We start from the raw sequence: 25462 nt of genomic DNA, 5'->3' as shown, positions 1-25462 counted from the left end.
GCTGCAAAATGCAACCTGGCAAAGGAAACACTCTTAATAAAAGTAAGAAACCAAGAGCTGGTACTCTGCATACCTGACGAATGTGCATAGTTAGCTGGTGCTGTGTAGTGCAAATCTTTTCACACAGGGGACAGGTATAGGAAGACTTCTCTTCTTTTGTTTCCTGTGGACAAAAGAGAACAAAACAATCAGAAGGAATATCAATGTAAAAGGACTAGAAACCTGTCAGTGATGAGGATGGAAAAACATAATCCATCCCAAGTACAAAAGGCCACTGCTAAAAGAATAACTGGCATTTATACATTCATCAAGTGATAGATCCCTCAAGCAAGTTTCAGAAACTTCTGAATTTATAAACAGGGGCCATTTCAACTATCACAGAAGTACAGCAGCTGTTTTAACAGCACACAGATACTCAGCAGTAGTAATTTAGGACAGGAAGTGAAGGCAATTGCAAGGAGCTCAAACTGCCAGGAGGAATTTAGCTGACCAGAAAATAATTCCTGGAACATCATCAGAATACATGGGCAAACATCATTATTTTTCCCGAAGATTTTTAATAGCACAAGTTGTCAGAACTTCAGATTTTCCACCTCATCTTGATGGCAAAGCACTATCTTGGTGCCCTTTTGTAGGGGCTGCATGCTCTCCATGGCTGACTCAGAAGGAAGAGTGGCATTTACTGAATCATCAGCACCATTTCCTTCAGCATCCTGTGTTTCTGCTGGAAGCATCCCATCCAGGCACACCAGCCAGGCCCCACCCTTCTGAAGCTCGCAAGATCTGATGAGATCATAGCAAGAAAGAGGTGACAATGCAGGAGTATACGTGACTCCAAAAAAACCCATTATGAACCCCATCATTCTCTGCCCAGGTGAGAATCAGGAGTTGATGGTCAAACCACAGTACAAACAATGAAGCCGATCCGGAGAGCTAAACCTGATTTAAGTATGCCCTTGAGACACAGAGCAAAGCCACCACTCTTCCAGCCAAGGATGAAATGACACTCTTGCAGGAACCAAAGCTGTTTGCCTCAATTTGTCCACAAGGATGGCTGCTGGATGATGTAAAGGGCATTTTCACAACCCCACCAGGAGCCAGGCATGGCTTATGCACCAACGCCTGTATATTAAAAGGAAGATGATTTGGCACTCAAAATTAAACCTCAGTTTTCAATTAGAATGATGCACACCTCTAGTGACAAGACAGTACAAAAACCATCTCTGCATGACCAGTGGGAAAGCATAATTTTTATGCCAAGTGACATTTTCTATTCAAGTTCTTTGCGGTTGTCCTAAGTATCATTAGTAAAAGCTTGAAAACAAGCAAAAAGCAGAACCCATTCTCAGCCTTTCTTTAGCTGTAAGCTGATGGATATGAGTGTGTCTATGCATTTCCTCTCTCCACACAATTCTCTTTCCCCAGTGATATTCCAAAGTCATTAACTCAGAAGCCACCATTTCCAGGCTGCCAGACACAAGCACTCACAAAGAACATTGTGAATGACTAATCCAAGTCTCTGTGACAAATTCACTGGCACATTAGGACAGTGAGATGCTGACACAGAGTTAGAGAAAGTTCTTTTTTGATGTCTCATTAAAAGCAATATTCCCTCCTGCACGATTTGGGGAACCATTCTAGAGAGTAGCCATATTATGTTTTGTTTTCAAAAACAGGGCCATAATAATTTTGCAATAACTTCTGTGACCTGTGGACATGGATGAAGAGCTGTTACCATTTGTTCTGAAGAAAACAAGTCTTGAGACTTTGTTTCTAAAATGAAAGGATTAGGTTCTCCCACTCCTCCCCATTCTTTTGCTTGTACATGTTTTTCCAACTACATTTCAGCCTCTACATCCCAAAGGTAATCACTGTGGGCCACACATACAGGCCAAGGTCTAATGTACTAGCGCTTGCAAAACATTAGAAAGAAAGCAAGAAAGGCTGCCATTATGAAGTCTGAACACTCAAAGAAAATTAAAATGCATTATCTCAGTGCCCCTCCCCCAATTTTTTATATACAAACGTGTCATTCACAAACATTCATTCCATCCTACTAATACAACTTTAATTTTACTACATGCAACCCGACCGTGGAGTAATGTTCAGCTCCAATTATACTGCACCCTGTTAAAAGCTGGCTCAAGACAGAGCACAAACACACTGTGCCGTGAGGAAAATCCCTGCATACGTGCTGACAGTTTAGATGATGTTTAATCCCCAGGCTATTTCTGAAAAATTATCAACCCACTACTGGTTTTTTGTCCCCCTCCTCTTTAAACGAGTGCTGTAGTTCTACATGATGCACTTGATGATTTCAAAGCCTGCTTTCCAGGCTGCCTTCTCTTCAAATCAGCAAATTAACAGAAGATAGAGTAATTACTAGTTCACCTTGAAGCAAAGATCAGAAACACACTATAGCTCAGCCAGAGCTGATTAGTATTGAATCTGGGGTTTATTATTAACTAGAACCCAAACTTTCTCCAGTGGTCAGACAGGCTACAAGCTGCATACCGTAACACAGCTCAAGCAAATCCGTTGACTAACCCAATCCAGACCAAAAAACATTAGCATCCCTACTGTAAGAGTACCCCCATTCACCAATTTAAAACACAGCATTCAGCTACCCCACCAGAGCCAAGTTGGTGAAAACACAGTTCTTGAACTGAAAGATAAAATTAGCAGCTCATTTGTCAGCTACTCTCCCTTTAGTAAGTCAATCTGGCACAACTGCTCTGCATTCAACTGATGGCAAATGCTTTTGGAGCTGTGCTTTAAGTCTGTCTGTTTTTCTCCAGCCCAAAACACACCTCTGTCACATTTTTTATTTTCGTCAAGAGCAAAGCAAATGAGAAGTTAAAATATATGCAGGTTGATGTGAGAACATGCTTTTTAGACTATGGGTAGACGGCAGCCAAGATAAAGTCAGCATTATAAAGAGAAGCATAGACTTTGGCACAAAGGTTCAGGGCAAAATGTTTCACTGCCAACTCGTGGGAAACAGCAGTCAGATCCAGAAAATCAGTTGTTATTATCCTTGAAATTATAATAAGGGGCATATTCTGACCAGAATCTGAGGTCCCTGCATTGCTACACACTAAAACAATTCAGTGCTTTCATTCTGCTAGCTGAAAGTGGAAATTTGCTGTATTAGAGCCTGCTAACAAGATTCATACCCACTTAGTATTTCACATCTCACTTCTATTTTCTCAGTAATGTAGCCATTTGCCCCTCTGGCTTTAACAATCTTTCAGCCTAAAGACAAATAGGCAATTTACTATGTTTTCAATGTATTTGTTTATTTTTATGCTGTAAGAATGCCTCTTAATCCTGTCACATTTACTCTAGAGCTTCCTTTGATTCGATGCCCACTGAAATACCAGGTGGAATAAAGGTCACCAACACTAATAAACTTCCCTGAAGCCAGACCACATGGTGTACCGGCGGACAGCTGTGTATCAGCACTGCCCTGAGACTGGTCTGGACTCCGGTGCCTCACTTCACATGATGAAATCAAGGAACCAGAGCAGCCCCTAAGTGAGAACATTGTAAATACACCTCAGAGCCAGGTGCTAATCAATAGAATCCCACAAACACAGCTGTCTGTATACTGCCCGTTCCTCATTTACGGATGTGCATTTACAGCTGATGGCTTTTAACTCCTTTCATGCTAAAAAATCCAAGACAAGTCATAAGTCTGTCAACTGGGCAGCTACTCAGCAAGCTATTAATAAACTACTATAGGAACATCACATGAGTCACGCCTCTCAACCTTTCTGGTCCCTGTTACATCTTGATTCGTTTACAAAGTCTGTGTGCTTCACCTCAAGCTCTGAAGTCAAATGACCACAGGGATTTGGGTTTTTTTTTTGATATTCTACAGCACCTTCTTTGGTGGAGCTTGGCTCAGCAGGAGAAAAACACAGATATAAATAACTACAGCTTAACTGATACGACTCTCTCCTTTCACTTGTTTAGATCAATATTGCTACCACCTGGTGCCATCAACAGGTAAATGGAAAAAAACTGATAAAAGCTACATATATTTACTCTGCAAAATTCATACAAGGCATTCTGCACTAGCTCTTCAGGCTTTTATTAACAAGGAAGTTAAGGGCACCTTACACTACACATATGAACTGAGCATCCTGATGAATATTTTGTTCCAGAACCATCTTTAACCATAAATTACTTGAACCTTCCACGGGGCAGCTGCACGCCTCATGAGATTATGTGAATGCAAGAGCCTGGAGAAAGGATGCAGCAGGACAAAATGGCAATTCTTAGGTGACTTTGTTGCTGCTAGGGGCATCTGCTAGACCAGCTCAACATTGCATGGCACTGGAGCTCATGCTCAAATATTTTTTATTTGTCAGTCCAAGCATGTGGACCCTTCCCATTCCCAGTTTTCTAAGTTATGGTCTGGAGAGATACCAGAAAACATACAGAGAGAAACAATGGCAGGGGCAAGAAAAAACCACTGAGGGGAAAAAAGGCAAACAGTCAAAGAAACATAAATTACATCTTATCACTTTCCAGGCAGCTGCTTGTCTCCCCTTTGCCCTCCCTGCATTTGGGTTTATGTACCTGGTTCCTCCTGCCAATCCGATTTGGTGCAGGAGACTTTGAGGGGGATTTGACATTTTGAGAATTCCCGCCGTTTTCAGCAATCTTCCCCACATTCATCACTGCTGACATCATGGCGTCAATGGAGGACAAGTCTGCTCCGTCCAAACTGTTTGGGGAACTTGGTGATACCTTATAGCTGTTTAAGCTTTCCAGCTGCTTCTCTGGAATTGAAAACAAAAACACACATAGGAGTTCCTAGGCTATCTTAAAAAAAAACCCCAAACAACCTACAGTATTTTCAGCTGCCTGTAGCTCACATCACACTCTGCTGGATCATCATGGAGCACAGGCAACAGGCCATAATAAGTGGAGTTCTTGTAACAGGACAAGATTCTCATAATGGAATGCATAGGACAAAGTGTACATTTTTCTCATAGGACATGCCCATTTTCTTCCTTTTCAACCTTAATTCAATATGGAGCTTATAGAGTGATTTACTTCATACTCTTGCTGTGAAATGGAATTATTTGTGGTACCTTGTGATCACCATGAACTAGTAGAGCAGTACTGATGAATTGCACTCAGGCAAGCACATTCAAGCAGGTATGTGTTTTAAACAGGACTGCACAATTAAGGCATTAGTAACACAGTGTTGGGTACTGGGTTCCCTTTTAAGCATGGTTTAAGCCAGCTTTGTATACAGAATAAGCTAAAGTAGCAAGAATCCAACCAAACCAAAACCTTGTATCCCTCATATTGCCTCTTTACTGCCACAGATGGCACATATGTGATTTTGGTATGCCAAGCCATACTAGTCCATGGAGAATATGTGTTACATACATGACTAATGTGACAGCTAAAGCTGTCGAGGTTCAAACTTCTCCATCACATGCTGTAAGCAGCAGGGATGCTTCTATCTCTAATACACCTAAAATCTCATCTCTGGTTTCTTAATATACAGACATGTCAAACACACAGGAAAGGCCTTCTATTTTCTTCTTTACAAGTTTGAAAAGGAAGAGGCTTTCAAATTAAACATTCCTTTCCCCCACAAGAAGTTTCCCTAAGAAACAGGAAGACCCTGCAAGTCTACTGCTCTGTCACCTCTGGTGGAAAAGCACAGAATCTTAATGTGTTGTGAGAAAGTCACTGCAACAGAAGAGTATGTGAGGGTGAACAAGGAGGAACACGTTTGTCTGTGAACATTTGATCTCTGCATAATACTGTCTTTGGAACATAAGTTTGAGGATTATAAACAGGTGGTTTTTTGAGGCTAAGTTATGTGGTGCCAAGTTACTGTGAGCCAAGAAAATCTTTGTTTGGAAGCCTGCAGTGGTAGCTAAGAATTTGTGTGCCCATGCTTCTGTTCAACCTATTTTATATTTTTCAGACAGATAAAAGTTAGGGACGGGAAAAGAAATGTATGCACCAGTGCTTCTGCTCGATGTATTTTACACTCTTCACACAACAAGGTGTATGGATGGGTGAGAAATGTTTCTACATTCATAATCAATGCCCTAATTTATAGAGTCACAGAGCTAGTTGAACCAATTACCTTCATCTTTCTCCCCTGATTGACTGTGGCTCTCTTCAGGGTTGCTGGTCTCCTCACTTAGTGTAGCGTGTACAGTTGCGTCTGGCTCTTCAGCCTCTTCTTCAGCAGCACCCTCTGGCACTACATGAGGGAGAAGGCAAAAAGAGAAAGGGAGTGAGCTTTTATGGAAGCCATTTTAGGAAAGTAAGACTACTGCCCTTTATTTTGATGGCTCCTCTGACTACCAGATAGATCTGATGACCGAAGCACTCCAGCAGTGCCAGTGCAGCCAAGCAGCCACTCTCATGAGTGCCCAGGCACTGAGCTGGGAGATGCTGCTGCTTCCACCAGTGGCAAAACCTGAGCAAATAAAGAAACCCCCACCAGCCTGGTCTGCAGCATTAAGGCAGCAAAAAATGGAGGAAGAGAGAGAGCAAGCTAGCCTATCACTGACAGTAGTGACATTTGATTGAGAAGCTGGAAGAATATTCTGCACCTAGAGAATTTAGGTGATTCAATTTCACACATACACTGCTTCCTTCTCTCTCCTTGGAAGACTAACATTTACTCCAATCCATGAATTCATGGTGGCCACCTTCTTCCTTCTAGCAGCGGTAAAATTACTACAGAGGTTTCTGGGACCATTTGGCACATTCCTCACATCCACTGCCCAAGGTTCCCACACAGGTTGAAGACGTAAGTAACCATTGTATGGACCAAGAGAATTCCTCCACACCCCTTTCTGAAACCACAAACTTATCATGCTATTCATTGGGGTTTAAGGAAGGGTGCCTGTTCTCTCTGGAGAATGACAGGGCAGTTAAACATCATTTTTAGAAGTGATGGGGAATGATCAACACATGAGAAACAGTTGTCTGCTCACAGCACTCATGGCTATAGCCTCTGGCAAAAGTTATTTGTAACATGGAAAACTACTGATAGACTTTTAACAGAGAAATACACCTTTATAACCTTAAAAGCAAAATGTTTATTTCATTATGAAAACAAACACACCATGGACATCTCATCATCTCAGATTTACAAATCACAACCAGTAAGCCCAATACAGGCTTTCCTTTTATCAAGGGAACAGAGACAATTGCCTTCAAACCACAGTTAAGAGGGTTTCTTCCTTTAAAAAAAATGACATTCTCCAGGACAACACGTAAATTAATCATGCAACACATTTTCAAATGCTGTTTGAACAGCATTTGAAAACAATCAATGACTGTTACTCCAATTGCCAACAATTTGGAGTGCCCAAGAACAGGCAGGCAAAAAGAAAGGGCCCACCTTGTGCCAAGTGGTTCCTCATTTCACACCATGCCAGACACAGCAGTGGATTCAACCTTCCTATCTTTAGCTGCCAACCTTCTAAGGAGTGCAGACAGATGCAGTCTAGAGACAAAACCTGGGACCTGACTAAGCCCAGGTAGTGTAAGGCTCAGGAAAACATCAACCTCTTAAAAACACTGCCCTCCATCTGCACCTTCAAAACCAGAAAAACAGACTAACCTGAACAACTCAGAATAACTTCTCCCTAATTATTTTTGTACTTTTCTGTTAAGAAAATAGTAGTGATCCCTGTGACACAGGGATTTCTTGCTCCAAGGTGAGGCCAAGCTCCCATCCTTCTGTGTTTCCTCTAGTAATTATGGGAGCCATTTATTTGTTTGGCTTTGCTTTAACTGTTGTAACTGCTGTAACTTTACTGTTATTTTGTTTGTTTTTAAAAAAGGTCCATCTCATTCAAGAGCAACATAATTATTTCTTTCCCCCCTGCCCCCATCTTATTTCAATCACTTACGTGGTAGCTGGCTTACTTTTGAATAGAATAAGCAACAGAACTATTTTCAGGACTGGCCTAAATCTAAAACTGCTTGCTCCACCAGCTTAGCACTACCAAAAATAAGGACCAGTTTGAACTATTTTGAAGTATTTTGTTAAAAAAGTAAATGCTTTACTCCTTAAAAAAACCCCTAAACAAACAAAATACACAATTCCTTCCAAAATACACATATTCATTCCTCCTTCAGTCAATACCTAGCGCATTAATGTCACCACTGATACATCCTGGAAGAAAATCTACTGTGTAACTGTGAAGACTCCTGTGTTTGCCAAGGTAACTTAAAGACAGCTTAGTAGCTTCCCAGAGAACTACAGTCAGAATTTCTAGTCAGATTTAGCAGCACCAAAAATGGGAAATGCACTTTCCAGAGAGAGCTTGCAGAACAGGCAGGCATATATGTAATTAAAAAACCCTACCTATTGTTTCATACAAACCTGCTACCTTGCTCTCTGTTTTTTTCACAAGGAAAACTACGTATTATACTATTACAGCCTTTCATGGTTTCTGTGAGCCAACAGTTATTCTTCTTTTCTGAATCCAAATATTTTCCTCCAAAGGCAAGCAAATATATGTAGTCAGAGATCTTGCCCTTAAAACCATTTTCTGCATATTAAAAATTTCCAATTTCTAAAGGAGTCTAGAGATCGCAACTGAACTGCTCTGCATGCTTTAATCTACCTATGTATTTTCCACTCTCCTGCATGAAACAAAAATGCACCACTGAAACAAAGACAACTGCATGAGCAGCACACACCAATTTCAGAAGCATAACTTTCTATTTGCAATAGGATATAGAAACAATAAGAATGCTGGGCCAAATCACTCCTTCCTGTGGGAAAACCCGTGGCAGAGTGCCTTCAGGCAGGAACACACTGAGAGATTTCTCTTGCAGCCTTGTTTTTGGTTGTTTTTTGGTTGTGTGTGTTTTGTTTTTTGGGTTTTTTTTGCTTTGGGCTGGTTGGTTTTTTGTTTTTTTGGGGTTTTTTTCCCCTTTAAAAAAACGCATCACTGAGGATGGAGAAGTGTTGGGATTTTCTTCTACAGCACCTATGCAACTCAGGGAATGGGACAGGCAGCAACCAGCACACATGCCCTATGCCATACTGCCTTCAGGACTGTAAACCCTCGCAGCACACACCAAATGCCCCGGCGTGGAGGTTGTGCTGACAGAGCCTCCTTCCTCCCTCTCCCCAAAAGAAAACAAAGACCTCCAGGAAAAAGGATAAACAGGAAATAAGCTGAGAAACAGTGCAGCCTCAGGTTACATTCAACATCGGACCAAAGCCTCTAGGAAACAGGGAAGTGGTCACAAGCATTCAAGTCATCTTCTACTTTGAAGAAACCCCCCAGTGTCACATTCATCCTGTGTGAAAAGGAGGAAAAGCAGAGAGCAAGTGACTAAGCAAGAGTGCTGACAAATGGTAGGGGGGACAGGACCAAACAAGACAATGCAGCCCTCTCTGCACAGCCACACCAAGAAACCTGTCTTTTCTGCAGGAACGTGTTCCTTCCACTTGATGAGGTTGCTGACAACTTGAAACTGGGGCAACTTCCATCCCACAGAGAGCCCTGAGGGGCCTACAGCTCCTGCTTCTGATAGTGGTTGGCCCCTGATGCCCCACACAGCCAGCTAATGGCAGAGAAACTGCAAAAGCAGAGTTTACAAAAAAAAAATCCACCACCTTGTTGCTTCCCATTCAGTCTGTACAGGAAGACACTTGCTAGACCTATTTCCTCCTCTGGGATAAAGTGTGACTCCACTGTATGTTAAAGCTGAACCGATCAACAGTTACTCCCCCCGCTTTGCTTATGTGTATTTATTTGGGGTTTTTTGTTTGTTTGTTTTAAGACAACTCTAAACAGCTACAGCTGTCTCGCCTTCTGGCGAAGAGCATCACGCATGAAGCAAAAAGGAGAACACAGGCCACAGGAGAAGGAAGAAGAAAGGAGAAAAAATGATGAGTCTTCAGAGTCACAGTCACTTGACTTGCTACTGAGAGGCAGCTACACAAGCACAGAGCAGCACGTCCTGGCCCCTGGGAGCTGGTACAAGTTTCTGCTCCAGATTGCTCCACTGTCTGTGCACATAAGCTCTCCCTTTGGAATAGATAGGAAGAAACGCACAATACAGGCAAGAAGGGGGAAAACCTGGTACACACAGCACAAAGCTGCTTATTGTTCTGCCTTCCGAAAAAAATCCACATTAATGTTAAAAGTAGAAGCCATGCACTAATTGGGCCACGGAAAGATTAACACTCTTGGCCAAATAGATTTATTGGTTTCATTAATGTAGTATTTAGTAAAGAACACAGTGGGGGAGAAGAAACAGGGAAAAGAAATGACAGGTTTAGCAATGTGGAGCCCCCCCCCACCATGCATTTCAAACCACTTTTTCCCATGAGGTCCAAACAGGAATCCTGAGCCTTCTTCATCATTTCCATCTTAGCAACACTATTAGCTTAGTCAAGGCTTTCCCACTGTTTTTTGTTCTAAGTGGCATGAAAAAACCCCAAGGATCATTTAAATGAAGGCCAGACCTGCTAGTATACAAATTTAGACAAGAACAGAACTTCAAAGAGAGATATATCACATTTGAATAAACAAAGTTTACTGTTTACCCTTGAGATTATAATACCTAAGAATCGCTACACTGCACTCCAAACTGCTTCTGATGCACTGGTCTCCTACTAAGCTTCTACACAGAGGAGAGGATTTTACTCCCAGAGCACAAACACTCCCAAGCACAAATGGTCACTCCCACCCCAAAAGTGATGCGCGCTATCACCCGCTCTACCTTTTGAACATAACTTTCTGTCAAAGCTGGCAGGAAGGAAAAAGGGTGAAAAGGCATCGTGTGGGAAGAAAAAAGAGCTAACACTATTCAAAGCACTGCCTCAAGGCAAAGGAAAACCAAATGAACAAAGTTTTCCCAACTGACCTTTTTTAATACCAACTCTGCCCTTGCTACTGAAGTGCTGGTGCTGACTTTGCACCCCAGCAGTAGAAAATTACACTGGGAGCGTCACCTCACCGTCACCACTGCTGGAGCACCACTACAGGGCAGCCCATGGGAAAAGGAAGACAAGCACAGAAAGGAAGAGAGCGGCACCAGAATATCTGGGGGCTGCTCTTTCACTTAACAGTAAAAACTAAGAATGCTACCCCAAAGCTTTTGAACTTGCTGCTGGTAAGTAACATTTTCCTCTACAAAAAACCCAAAACCAAACACAAAACCAACAACCAAAAGGAGTAACATCTATTGAAGGGTACTCTCTGACCATCAAAGAAGACAGACTCTTTCTATAAACTCTGAGCTGTTAGTGAAACAATCATTTTACCTGTGTTAGTGCAGGTACAATACTTTGCCTCTTGAAATAACCATGTGAGTCTACAACATCCATATGTCTAACTTGTACACAGACAGATACACCCAGACCTGGAATAAACAAGTGAACCACATGCTCATGGACATGCCTTAAAACTAAGTTCTCAACAATCTTCTGGTGGGAGCGGGACAGGGGAAGAAGCGCTAAACAAGAACAAGATGATACCAGACTATTTCCAGACTATTTTGCATGCTGTTGCTATAACACCTAACAGTTAGGCTAAATTTTAAATATTCAAACATATTTACTCCTCCTGCTTTATTTCCTTGCAAGCACGATGGGATATATGTGCGCATTCAGTTTTTATGTAGCTTTTGAAAATCCCTTTTTGGTGACTTAAGGACTAGTAATGCTCCTCAGGACTTTGGCTCAGATGACCAGAAGCTTCTCTCCAAAAAGTATAGCAGATTTTGAACTTAGCTAATGCCTTTAGTGAACAACACTGAATCACCATGATACTCTGGCATTACATTGGTGCAATACACTGGAAACAAGGAAGTTGTACTAATATAACAATGAGACACTATACTGGCAGAGCAGGGGTTTCCTGGGTAAAATTCACCTTTATGGTCCAACTGGTTTGCAGCAATGCACACAGCTACCAGGCAGCCTTAATACAAAATGAATTCATGCCCATTCTTTTGGCCCTGTGCTCCATTTGCTAACTTGAAGAGGGAAGCCATGTCTGCACCTTTTGCAAGTGCTGCGTGCTGTGGGAACAGCCCTCACACAGGAGCCTGTGGTCGTGCTAGGCTAGAAAAGAGAACTCCGGCAAACGCTGCTCCCGCACCAAGAGCGAAGCGAAAGCGAAACCTGACGGCCCCCTGGCTCCCAACAGGAAAGCCCAGCACACTTGGTAATCGCCTCATAGAGTTTGATCTGAACCTGCACCGAATTCCTGACCAGCACTGCTCTCTTTGGGGACAACAGTGCCACACAGAACACACAGCACTGCAAGAACTGAAATAACCTACGGCTGCACTTAGGATCAGCAGCTGCTGATGAATTTTGAGACTTTTCTAATATCTTAGCACTCTTTTCCCTGACCAAAGACATATCTGTGAGCTGCTCCTCATTTCTGCTGTTTGTATCAGTGTGTATCAGAGTACCTGGCCCTCCAGGAAGCCTTTGTCACAAAACTGCATCTAGCTTCAAGAGTTTGCTCAAGCAAAAAGGATACTGATGAGATTTGAAGACAGCTCAACAAACTTGGGACCACGAACCCCACCCACATTTAGGCAACAAAAAAAAGTCAGGGCAACAGGAGAGCAAAACAAGTGGCTCTAAGCAGACATCCATCCATTCCTTCCCATGTTGACTACTGCAAACACTCCTCCATCCTCATCCTTGCCTGCCTGCACAGCTGTGAAGAGGCCAGTGGGAAGGGAGCCTGGCTTCCCCCAGGCACTGGGAATCACGGCAATGTAGGGGGAACACGGAACAAGACAGGCCTTGGGCTTTACCCAGCACATCCCCTCCCCTGCGCCCTCCCCACTGGCTGAGGAAGGACACAAAAGCAATACTGTCTGTCCTTATAAGCTCTGCTTTGCATGTGTTCAGGAAGTGGGGACAGCTGTGTGGACGGTTCGCAGAGTTCCAGGAAGTCAATGTGTGTCTTGGCTTTAACTCCAGTTTATTTGCCTTAGCTGAAGTGGCGACACGAGAAAGTCCCTTCGAGTCTCCCCTGAGCTGGCACTGGCTGTAGCAGGGCAACACTCCTTGGGACATGGCCTGGGGTCCCTCCCTACACTACCAGTCTTCCCTAGTCTGGCTGCTGCATCTTTCACTCGGGCCAGGGCTGGCTTACATCCCACTGGGCAAGGGGACAGCCTTGGAAGATGGTGTGGGAGAGGGTGGGACTCCAAAGCAGAGCCAGGGACTGGAGGGAGTGGGCCCTGAAGGTGGAATGGAAGTATCTTGCAAAGGCAGGACAGGTCAGGCAAGTGGCATCACACTGCCTGCCAAAACCACTGCCCACACACCCTGAAGGAGCCCAGGGCGAGGCAAGAGGGCAGAAGGGTAGGGGGAAGTTGAAGCAAGGACGAGTGGGCAACCCCACTGTGGCCTGTGCCCATGCCCAACAGGCCAAGGAAAGGAAGATGCACCTGTCTGAGGAGAGCAATCCTAGGGAAGCACAGCCCTGGGAGACCAAACCTCATCGCCTGCTGCTGCTGCCATCTCAGACAAGCAAGAGGGGATAGCAAAATGAGGAAACAATCAAAATGTAGCTTTGTGTGTTTGTTGCTTGGGGGATTTCTTCCTTTTCATGCTACCTTGACAAACCCACTTGACCTAAAATCCTGGAGGGGACATGGGGGGAGCTATAGGTTAATGTCCCATCACCTGTGTGCCTAAGCAAGTACTGTGCTGAGGAAATGAGATACTTGTCCGAGAGCCCAATTGGTGAGCTAGATGCACTGCACTAGGGAGAGTCAGATGGAAAACACTTCTGAGTAACAGAGAAGAAAAGAGACCATCCCCCCCTTCAAATACTCGGAGTTACAGCACCCCTCTCTCTGACTGAGGAGAGGCTGCAGGCATGCAGGGCGGGCGAAGCGGGACTGAGCTCAGCTGGGTAGCTGTGACGGAGATGCTGACATCCCCGACAATATATGGCCAGCCTAAACCACGGGATATCTTGTCCTTTTAAGGTGGGCCAAGAGCAAGCATCTGTGCAGCAGCAGCAGCACAGCCCCAGCCTGCCATCAATAGCCCCTGGTGTCACTGAAAAAACAGGGGCTCCTGTGCCATACCAACTGGCTGTGCAGATGCCTGGGCACCCACCCCGAGAGGAGACAATCCGTCTGGTTGTTCCTCTGCACAGCATCACGGAAACAAGCAGGCACATTAGTAAGGAGAGGAAGAAAGCCACGAAACCATGCGGCCGGGCTGCTCCCTGGCAATTGGTGCCTGCAGCTGTTGGGGAGGGAGGCCGGGAGAGAGGGAGGGAGGGAGGGAGAGAGGGAGAGCCTGTCCCTGTCCCCATCTCTGTCCCTCACCCTGATGGCCAGCAGCTCAGCCAAGGGCAGCTTCGGAGCCAGCACTCAAAGTGAAGGTTTAAAGCAAATCTCGGGAGGGAGAAACAAGCAAACATTTCACCCCCTCACACTTGCTCTTCACATGTAGCCAGAGCCGCGTGTGTGCGCAGGACGGGTTCAGCAGGGATTACAGAGGCAGGATGAATCACACTGAGGAAGACACAGAAAATCTCCTGTGCTAGTGCCCTGCTTCTTGTGTGCTGCTCTGGTTGCAATTCTCTTCCTCCAAGATGAGTATTTGAAGAGTTTCACAGAGGAACTGAATGCACAGGCAATTTTACAAAAATCATTCTGAAAATAGGATAAGCTAGAGACCAGGAAAAAACTCCTCTTGGAGTAGCTATGTCCCACATGGTGTTTCACCACTCTAACTGCATCCATATGCTAGCAAACACAGGCAAGCCCAAGGGGAGAGCATCAGTTTGCTTATTGCAGAGCTCCCAACTCATCCTTTGCAGCCCAACCACACTATCTTTGCAGGAGGTGCCAACACACTCTCCTTGGAGCACTGTACCAGGTAGCTTGCCAAAACATTTTGTGCTTCACAAGATAACACAGCAAAATGAGAAAAGAAAAAGTAGAAATTACAGGGATTTAAACCCATTTCCTGGTGGTAGTGTTGTCAACCACGAAGATTTTATCATGAGCCTGTAAAATCTGATGGTGCTACATTACTGCACAAAATCTCAAATTTTTAAAGTAAAAATTCTAGTTTTTTGATTTTTGGAAAAAGGATAAACATGTTACATGCTCAGCAAAATACAAAAAGCAAACTGAAGTGAACAGATTAATTTTAAAGCCTCAAGTTTTTCAGGATAACCATGATCTCAAATGCTCAACCTGTAATTTTTTAACATACAGGGATGGCAACACAGTGTCCCTTCTCTACGCAGTACATTTTGTACTCCGGAAAATATACCTTCTAAAACTGAAATGACTTTTTTAAAGAGAGAAAAAAATTGCAATATCTCAGCATGTTTCTAACATTTTATTTAAAAGCCAACACAGCTGCACTTTAATGTTACTTAGAGATGGAAACCTACATCAAACTACCAAACTTGTTTTAAGCAGACTCAACATGCAAATATTTTGAAGATAGAATGATTCAAGAGTTTGAAGCTCTTCTCACTGCTCTTTTCCAGGGAGCATGACTTGCTGACAGGATTAACTACTGCCAGGCTCACGAAGCTGGGAGACAGCTGCCACATGGCAGCCATTTATTACAAAGCTCCACTCCTCTAAAGTAGGGAAAGAGGCAGACCGTTTCATCTGTGTTATCAGCAGGGTTCCTCTGCCCCACAGGCTTTAGTGACTAGGCTTTTTCTAAACAAACACCTCCTTTTCTCCCCCACCTTGTTAACATCATATCTTCCTGTATTCTGTTTCTGGTCAGCACAGAAACTATTCCTCCTATCACACCCTCTAAATAACAGCAGCAACAACAACAATCTATAACCAAGATAATTTTAAAAGTTCAGAAACACAAATCCTATCCCTATCCCCTTCCCCTGAAATACATTTTTGAATTAGGGAGTTTTAGCTTGAGCTTTTCAGAGGGGAAAGCACAGCCCACAGGGAGGAGAGAGAGAGAGATGCTGGAGCAAAGAGACTCAGAAGCATTCTGTACAGCCTTCCCTCTCCCACCCATGCTAGGAGGCACTTGTAATGTCAGCCTCCAGCTGCAATATCCCAAGGGCCTACCCAGCTTTTCGTGAGCAAGATAACTGGTAGCAATCCTTCTGAGATTGTATCTCCACACCAAGCAGACTCTGCAGGCCCACAAGCCAAAGCCAACATCTGCCCCTCACCATAAGAGGCACAAGCAGATCTCAAGCCAACCAACTCCTACAGTGTGCTAAGGACTAGGAACAGATAGAAACCAGCTACATAATCTCCATGTGATATTAAGCACAGACAACCATCAGTTGACATTGTCCTGATACTGTGAGCCAGAATTAAAAGATACAAACTAGTGGTTTTAATTTTACAGGGGGTTATTCTAGATATATATTTGCCACAGATGCTAAAGCACCAAAGATCACTCAGACTGAAGTTTATTGCTCTGTCCAGGTGAGGGAGAAATCCAGCCTTCAGAAAAATAGCTCTCTCCCACCACCTATGAACAAGGTGCCACAAGTTTTGTGAGCACACCCACGGGCTTACACCCGCTGGCCAGTAGCCTTTGGGCTTGTTTACAGAGCTCTAAATTCTGAAATACAAGGCTTCTTTCTTGGTTTAGTTAGGTAAATTAATTACAGCAATAGATAGTGCTGGCAAGACTCTCCAAGTCGAGATTCACACAGGAAAGACACTTAACAAATTTTAAACAGCAGAGCTACTTGCCACTGGTACTCTTCAGTATGAGTTTTCTTTCTATTTTGAAGTAGATGCAGTGCAAGTAACCTGTGGGAGGTGCTTCCAGCACACTGACAAAATGAAACAGCATCTGTTCATCAAAATGAATGTGCAACATACATGAAAAAAAGGGCATAGGGATCTTGTTCATCAATTTCTTATGGAATTCAGAAGTCAGCTTTATCAGAGAGTACAAGACGCCTTCTCAGGAACAATATATCCCTATCTGATCTGAAAAAATATGTCTTTTCAAAACAAGAGCTGCATCCACACACACACACACACACATATCCCCCTTCATCCACAACCACATCCAGCTGCTGACCTTCCGAGTTCCTTGTACTATGGTCTATGCTCTGGGACTTTAAAAGCCTAGCAGGCATTTCTAAAGGATTTCGCAAAGTACACTAGCCTGGCCTTGTAAAAGCTCATGAGGAATCCATGAAGGTCATCGTGCAGCTTAGACAGTCTGCAAACAGCATAATCCACGTGCTGGTGAGGTAAGAAATGACCAAAGTCGGGCGGATAGGCCTGAAGACTTCTGCAAGGAATGTTTCCTCCAACAATGCTGTAAACCCTGGAGGAAATGCCTGCTGATCTTCAAAGCCCTTCAGTAGGAACAGCTTTAAGTTTCCTGAACATGAGCATTCTGGTTGCAAGGCCGCAATCCTCTTAGGCATACAGAGAAAAACATAAAACCAAAGGAAATAAAAAAAAATTTTAAATCCACTAAGGTTAATAACTGCAAATAAGCAGCAGGACTGACCCTCTACTTTGCAACGAGCTGTCGGATCCATCCAGCAAAGTTTTGATGTTCCTCGGCACAAGAGCCACACGGATCAAGCAGCAGCTCACAATCTCTGCAGCTTTCCTCTTTCTACTCCAGGCAGTCCTCCACACGTGCAGACTCCTGGACAGCAATACTCAGTTGTTCGGACTACGAGGGGATGCTACAGCTGTGGCTGCTGTGCAAGGTGTCCACCGTAACTATATCAAGGCCCCTGCAGTGTGCTGCACTGCCAGCAGAATTTTAGGTACAGCCTTCAGTTGCCTGACGGGTTTCACAGGCGACCATGAGTAAAGGGGAGTCTGGACACCTGCACACTGCAAAGAATTGCAGGAAGTTTATTTCAGGAACGCTGGGGAAAAAAAAAAAAGAACAGACAAAATTGTGAACAGGTTTCTTCAGTAAGTGAAGTTTCAAGTTGCTATTCCTCCAGCCAAAAACGTCTGCTGCTAGTCCAAAACCACCCTCTCCTTCCAAAAATCCAATTCTACTGCTAGTGCTTCACACTCTTCCATGAAACAGATGATACAGACAATTCTTGAAACAATTCACATACGAAAAGGGAAATTAATTTCCTTCTTCTGACTCCATTGATAAATATTTAACAAAAGCATTAGCTTGAAACAAACTCGTATGAACTACACATAGGTTCAATTCAATTCTGGGTAAAGTAGTAGTTGCACACAGAGAAAAATGAACAAACAGCAACAAAAGTGATCAAGTGGCCTGTGCACCCACCCCAATTTCTGCAGGAGGACAGCAAGAGTTTGCCAGTGGAAACTTGACTAATCACTTTCAAATATGCACATATAGCAAAGCAACACTGAAGTATCGTCATCAGACCTATGATACTGAAAGTCACACTTCTTTTGAGGAGTGATGCTTCCACATTTACATTTTCTCAGGCATATAAACATACACCCCCACACAGCCACCTTCTTTTAATTCTAAGCATGAAATTACCTTCCTTTAAAGTTTTAAGCCAGTATACACTACAACAATATTTTTATTTACATCGATCTTGCTAAGGTCACTTAGAATATACAACCAGAAGTGAAGAAAACCTTAAGTATTTTAAAAGAACCACAAAATTTTAAGAAATCCTGATATTATTAATTGATTACGTTATAACTCTTTCAAGGAACAAACTGTTATTTCTACTCAACTGCCAGATTCAATCCTCCAAATTTCACACAAAAATCGTGTTCATTCAGGGCAAAAGTAAAGGACAAAGAAACCTCAACATGAGAACTCATATTTTCACTCAGATGCTAAATAGCAGGAGCTGTTTTCCACTTCCAGTTCAAACACTATTGTTTTGTAGTAAGTTTTATATGTCTCATGGAACTCAACCATTCAATACAAAAAGATACAAGAGAAGAATTCAGGCAATCAGTAGCTACCTCAACCTGTACAGCAGACAAGCATGTATTATGAACGAGTTAAAACAGGAAACTGAAAGGAGAATGCAAGCAAAACCACTAGTTAAATGAATTATTTTTTACAGTAAGGTAAAAACTTTTCCTAATCTACCCACTCATTTCACACACAGTAATATGCAACTATCATTCTACCAAAAATTAGAAGAGAGTTACCACCAGATTTGTTTCATTCATTTCTTCATGTGAACTTCAAATGGGGTTTCTGAAGCTAGAAGATTTTGCCATCCCTATCTAGTAAGAGCTGAAGACAGAAACTGGCCCTTTCCTTATCTCTTAGGGTCTGGCATGCCATGGGGGCTATGAAGGTAGGCACTTTCATAAGCAGAAACATGTTCAGCGTTTTCACACCAAACTTGAAACAATATTCAATATAAATTTGACAAAAAAATATGAGAGCTTACAGGTTCAGAAGAGTCTCAGTAAATACACCCCTTTAAACTTCCTAAAATCTCCAAACATGGACAATTTCTGATGTAACAAGGTCTTTAAAACAGCAGTAAGCAAGCTCCCTGAAGGGTGGGGTAATTGGGAGGGTTATCACACCTCTGGGGAAGTCACAGGCTCTATCTTGGCAGTGTTTCATCCCTTCATATACCCAGGGGACTGATTAGTTCATGATAAGCAATTAGGCACCCCAGGGAGGACGGTTAACCGTCTTACCAAAACAAAAAGGCTGCACAAATGTAAGTCTCATTAGATTAAAGAAACACTATCTGCAGAACAGCAAATTTGTGTTTATTCCCTTCTACTGGAACTTGCAAGTACTACATTTTGCCTGCATATGGCACACACAGATCTCAGAAATCCCAAATTTGAGCACGTACTTGATGCTAAATTGGTAACAAATGCTCTGAAGCATTTTCTTTCCCAAGACACTAGTGCTGTGATGCAGGAAAAAAGGAGGAGGGATGGAGGGGAGGAATACAGTAAATACTGATTAGAAGATTTGAACTAGCAATCTCATTCAATTAAATTCTCTTCCTCATTGTTAAAATAGTTCCTAACCAAGGATGAGCTGCAGAAAGTGGGTCCTGGAAAGGCTATACATGGCTGAATGCTGATTGAATTTTAGAATGAGACCCCAAGTCAGCAGCAGACCCACCATTACATGCCTTGCTCCTAAAAAAATGTCTGGGAAGCTCCTGCCTGCTGTGGGGCTTGTGGTGAGGCACCTACGCATATCACAGTCCTACCCATGTTAAATCTTTATCTCTGATGAAGCAGAGGGACAAATTCATCTTTTGCCAACTGATGTAAAAGCTCCAACACATCCCAATAGGGCTGTTCCTGACTTACATCAGGCTCAATGTATTTCAAAGTACTTCGATGGCTTAAAATATGAAGGAATGCTTTTCAATTAGGCGACCCCCTGTCCTTTTCTGTTCTTTTATCTTTTTTTAACAGTTTGCCATCCAGTGATAGGAGGGAACCCCAGCTGCATAGCCTGAGCTTTTATCTTCTGCTGACCATGCAACAACACAAAGCTCAGTGCTGGATTTCCTGCTGCTTGCCGAAAGGGGCTGTTCAGCTTGTTTAAATATTACTTGCCTTGGGAGCCTTGGAGTTGTGCCCAAGCACTGTACTTTATCTTCCCAGCATCCATTTCAGCATGTACTTTAAAGGTCTTCAGGTTCCATGTACTATGCTCCCTCTCTGCTACAGGAGGAGTCTCCTGACTCCAGAAAAGAAAAGAAACCCCATTCAACTCCTCCCTCTCTCCCCATTTTCCCCACTAATCCCTCTGCCTCATTCCATTACGCAGGTAACAGAAGTCCATGTTCATCCCAAAAGCATGCAAACACATTTAGTCCTGTAAAGTGAACCAACTGCAACCAAGGTAAAAGACATTTTGGTACAAAAGGCTGCAGCTAGGAAGAAATCAGATGCCATGTATCCTGTACAGCAAGCTACCAGTGTGCAGTGAGCAAGCAACCAAGAAAGTACAGCAGCAAAAGTGGATTGAGTACAGCAGCCTCCTGCCATACTAAATTTATAGTCTCCACTGTGGATTTTAGAAAAAAAGAATCTTTAAACACAACCTTCTCTGAATTTGCAAACTTAACATTAAGGCGCTTTCCTTTGCCGTCCAGAGCAGTGATGAAAAAACCCCACGGTTTTCACAAAACCAGAAAGGATATTCCAGCCTACAGGAATTCTTTCAGAAGCCCTCCTTTTCACAATTACCGTGCCAACGGGAGGCTGAAGTCTGGCTACAAGGTCAGGAGAAGATAACCTTGGCCAATAGAAATTATTTGCATCAGCCCAAAGGCAGCACCAGGCCACCCATTAAGCAGCCCAGCAGGCCTCACTGTTAACCTGTGAGCAGCCAGAAACAGCTGATAGGAATGGAGAAGCAGGAGGAAAAAATCCAGATTCACAATCTATCCATAAGAGCTGTGCACACAGCCATTCAAATCAGGAAAACTTCAGTAAATACTGACTGTGAGAACTGTCCTGTAAGAAGATGTCTCTCACTTTCCATGGCAGCTGGGATGCAGAAATACATGTACCCCCACAAGCTGATGCAGGATTGCAGGAAACTCAAGGCTAGAAGTGAAAACCTGCTTTTAGTCCATTCTGCTTTGCCTCAGCCTGCAGTGTACAGACTGATTTAACCTGATGTAAGCCACAGCTGTCATTCAGAAGGACAGACTGCCAGTCCTCACTTTACCCCACAGTTCTGGCCACGTGTTCTCCCTCCGGCCTCATGCCAGTTCTAGAGTTTGAACAACCACATCCAGGATCATGGAACAGATCTGAATTGAGATTTGTGTTTGTGTGTGTTTGGTTTTTGTTTGTACTTAAAAATGCACATACATACAGTTTCATCAACAGCCTTCACACATGGGAGCTGAGACATAGTCAAATTACACTCTCTATTTGAGTGAGAGATGAGAGACCTGAGCAAGAATGTTGTCAGTAACTCTACTCCTGCGGTGCTGCAGTACCGGGGAAAGATGAAAAGATGTAGTGGAACGAACCCACAACCGGCTCCATCTCCAGACTCCCGCCTCCCGCTCCCCCTTGCTCCCTCGTCTCCAACTCAGAGCTCACTTGCAGCATCTCTGCCATAAAAACATCTAAAAATATACCTGAAGTTCAGTTTTCCGATTAAACCCAGTGAAAATAAGTTCACAATAAAATAAACTACCACAATTAAAGTGTCTCCACCGCACCTGTCCACTGGCATCCCTGGATGAGGAGAGTAAAAGAGCAAGAGCAGTCTTAGGCAATGAGCTAGTACTTTTCTGCTTACCTATCCAATTTTTCCTACATTAAGAACTGGGTGTAACTTTTGCACAGTGCTAAGCACAAAACAAACACAACTCGAAAATATCCACCTCCCTTCCCGCACATGGCTGAACTAAGCCTAATTTTAAACACGTTTGTTTGTTTGTAAACTTTTGTCAATGACCCTTTCCCCATGCACAAAGACAAAAATTACCCCCTCCAATACCACTCATGCTTCATTAAATCACATCAGTAACAATGCTGAAACAGCCTGCCACCGTGTGCCACATGTACCAACCACAGCTCCACAGCCACCAGCAAGTAGGGCAAGCAGCTCACCTGGAGTCCCCAGATACTTTTGAAACAATATTTACAAACCTTGGGCCTTTGGATTTAACATACAGCACAGTGGGAATGGTACACATGCTTCCACAGGGGCAGCTCACCTCCTAGAGAGATTGGTGTTTACTGTAAAATGCATCACCTTAAGGGGATAGGATGGGACAGAAGTGGAGAAAAGAAACCAAAGCTGCAGAGGGACAGGACGTGTTGCCCTGAGCATGTCCTCAGGCACTGCTAGCTCACATTGCTGGCACCATTTGATCTCTCAAAGCTAAACATGGAATGTAGGTAGCAAGTCATAACGCTGTGCAGGCCTGGAGACGTGACCCATCAGCTGTTTCTGCATTATAATTATTGCACTGGGGCACAGTAGGACCAAAAGTTTGCCTGGGCAGATTTCTGCAAAGTTCTGGCTTGTTAGAAATGACAAGAAGGGTCACATGCTGCTTTCAAATTTGCGATTACAGTCACTTTTCTGCAGGACTGGCATTCCCTGTTTAAAATCCTCGGTCTGCAAGAGAAGTAGAAGGCCCAGAACTGTTTCATGTTATTCAAAACTGCATTAAGAAGTGAGATTGTACAGAACTGTGATCTCCCTCACCCCCCTTCATGAGACAGCCAGGAGTTTCTCACAGATGCAGTGAAGCAGCAACTCCTGAATCACGGTTCTCTGCATTTCTCAGCTGGTCTTGGTCATTTCCCCTTCAGGCTACTCCTGCTCCCAGGCTTTCTCTCACTCTCTTTTTATTTTTAAAGTTTCTATTACTAATAAAAAAAATATTGCAATACCATCATTTCCTTATATTATCATATTCTCTAGTGAACTGATTAATTCTCAGAGTGATCCTGACCCTCAGCTCCCACTGGGCCTCAAGTGATGCAAAAGGCTTCTTTCAGATTCTCCTCCATTTTATTTTTGTCCCAACATGCACAGGACTCAGTTTTGCAACTCTGACTTAAAATGCAAATATCTTCGCTTTTAGGAAATCTGATTGTTTCTATAACATGCTCACAATTAAGCAAAGCTCAAAGAGTACAGGTCAGTAAGGAAATTATTTTATCCAATATACATTCAATACATTCTGCTGTCCAGACTTTGCTCTGTAAGTGAACTTTAAATTATTAAGAGCTCAGTTTTGTCAGGCAGTGACATGAAGTTTAGTGCAACAGGTCAATGGAGAAGCCATCAACAAACCTGTAGAAGGACAACAAAAGCCTACAGCAGTACACAACTGCAGCATTTCTGTTACACAAAACACAGCAGACACTGCAAATCTGGGTAGCACAGCCCTTTCCAAGTGACTGCCTTTAGAAGATTTGCAGACTGGAGGGATGCTTTCAAGGAGGCCACTTTCAGCTACATCAAGCTTCCTGCTTGACACCATGTGGACTCACCCTGCCCTCCCACCTATCCCTCAACCAAATAAAATAAAAATCCTAGCACTATTAGTGTATTTCCCAACCAAGGTGCACTCAAAGCAAAATCACTGTGAGGGCCAAATACTACAGGGATATTGCCCAAACTTCTAAGGCACTATTTTTTGCAAGAGCAGAGAGGTATTGGGATGCCAGGTGGTTAATGGGGAGATGTACACAAGGAAGACATCAGTAAATGATGAACAAGTCTGTAGGTCAGAAAAGGCCACTTGAGGTTAAGAGACCAAAAGCTCTGTTAGCACAAGAAGAGCACCCATCTCTAAGAAACCACTTTCTCTTACTCTCCCCATCCCCTCCCTGATACCCTTCTCCCTGCTGTAACTCAGAACAGCAGGGCAAGTGATGTCTAACCATGCACCAGAAGAACTGGCTAACACATTGTCACCCAGCATGAACAAAAACCATCAATGAACCCTGCTAGTGGTTTACTGCAAATTTTTGCTTTACTGATGGTATTACACTGCCAAGGGCTCCCTTGTCTTTGCACACACGCTGCCCTCTCACAAACGCCAAATCTGCTCAAACCCAGATTTACAAATACATGCACAGATATTCTACACATCTGCTTCCACATGGTGGATTACCAGAGATGGGAGACTGCAGCATTTTTTAAACAAACCCACCTCTAAAATTAGTTGCATGATAATTCTGTGGGCTAGTGGAGAGGGGCAGAGAGGTCAGGCTCAGGAGCAAGGGAGAAGTTTGCAAGAAATGGAATAAGAATCACTAAACTGTTTAAACCATTTTTCAATTCAGTTTTTCCCTCTGAAAGAAAGGGATTTTCTTTCATTTTAAGGAGTTCTTTAAAACAGAACAGGACAGAACTATTCAATATTGCTCTGGAGTGCTTAACACGAATAAATAATTTCAGTCAAGTGTCTCGTTAAAGAACTTAAAATTCTCTTTCCACAGTCCCCCCTTCCATAATCAAGCAAAAAAAATATATTTTACATATACCTGGTATATAATCAAAACAAACCCATAAAGTAATTTATTACTACCCATAACTACAGAAACTGGGGGTTCTTTTAACACTTTAGCAAAGCAAATGAGAAATGACAGGGAGTATCCTGAGAAACTCTCTGTTGCAAATTCTTTCAGGTCTGGTTTCTAAAAATTTCCTTGCTATGATACCTGCAAATGCAGCTTTGCAGTAACTTCCAGTTCCATTTTCATACACGTATTTTTTAATATAGCAGCAGCCTTTGCCCTATGGATTAGGCACCAGGGGTACTTAATTCTGTGGCCAAGGTTTGCAGGAAAGCTGACTGGAGATCCTAGAGGTGTGGCACACTTCTTTTTTGCTCTAAATACTTCTGACTGGAAGCAAAGGTAAGTATTACTCCAGCCTCAATCTGTTTCCCTCTTGCACCCACAGCAGCTTAGTAAGATACAGTCAACAGGCTACTGCAAATTACACTTAAGGGCTCATTACAAATCAGCCCTCAGTCTTGCTAATGAACTGATACTAATAGGTTCATTCTATGGAGGA

General features: G+C 43.2%; 1 protein-coding gene across 1 annotated transcript in view; it reads right to left on the bottom strand.

Annotated features, from left to right (window-relative positions):
* RREB1 (ras responsive element binding protein 1) overlaps window positions 1-25462 on the bottom strand; it is a 119826-nt gene that overhangs the window by 57203 nt on the left and 37161 nt on the right. Inside the window, exons 2-4 of the mRNA XM_054285024.1 lie at window positions 6125-6244; window positions 4588-4790; window positions 74-163 (exon numbers count right to left, since the gene is read on the bottom strand). Of these exons, the coding sequence (XP_054140999.1) occupies window positions 74-163; window positions 4588-4790; window positions 6125-6244 (413 nt within the window). The remainder of the gene's footprint in view (window positions 1-73; window positions 164-4587; window positions 4791-6124; window positions 6245-25462) is intronic.

This window comes from Melozone crissalis, unplaced genomic scaffold (genome assembly GCF_028551555.1).
Source record: "Melozone crissalis strain CALT ecotype California unplaced genomic scaffold, PUWL_Pcris_2 ptg000042l_1, whole genome shotgun sequence".
Taxonomy (NCBI): Eukaryota; Metazoa; Chordata; class Aves; order Passeriformes; family Passerellidae; genus Melozone; species Melozone crissalis.
The sequence above is the reverse complement of the archived record's forward strand: the minus strand, read 5'-3'. Positions and strand labels throughout refer to the sequence as shown.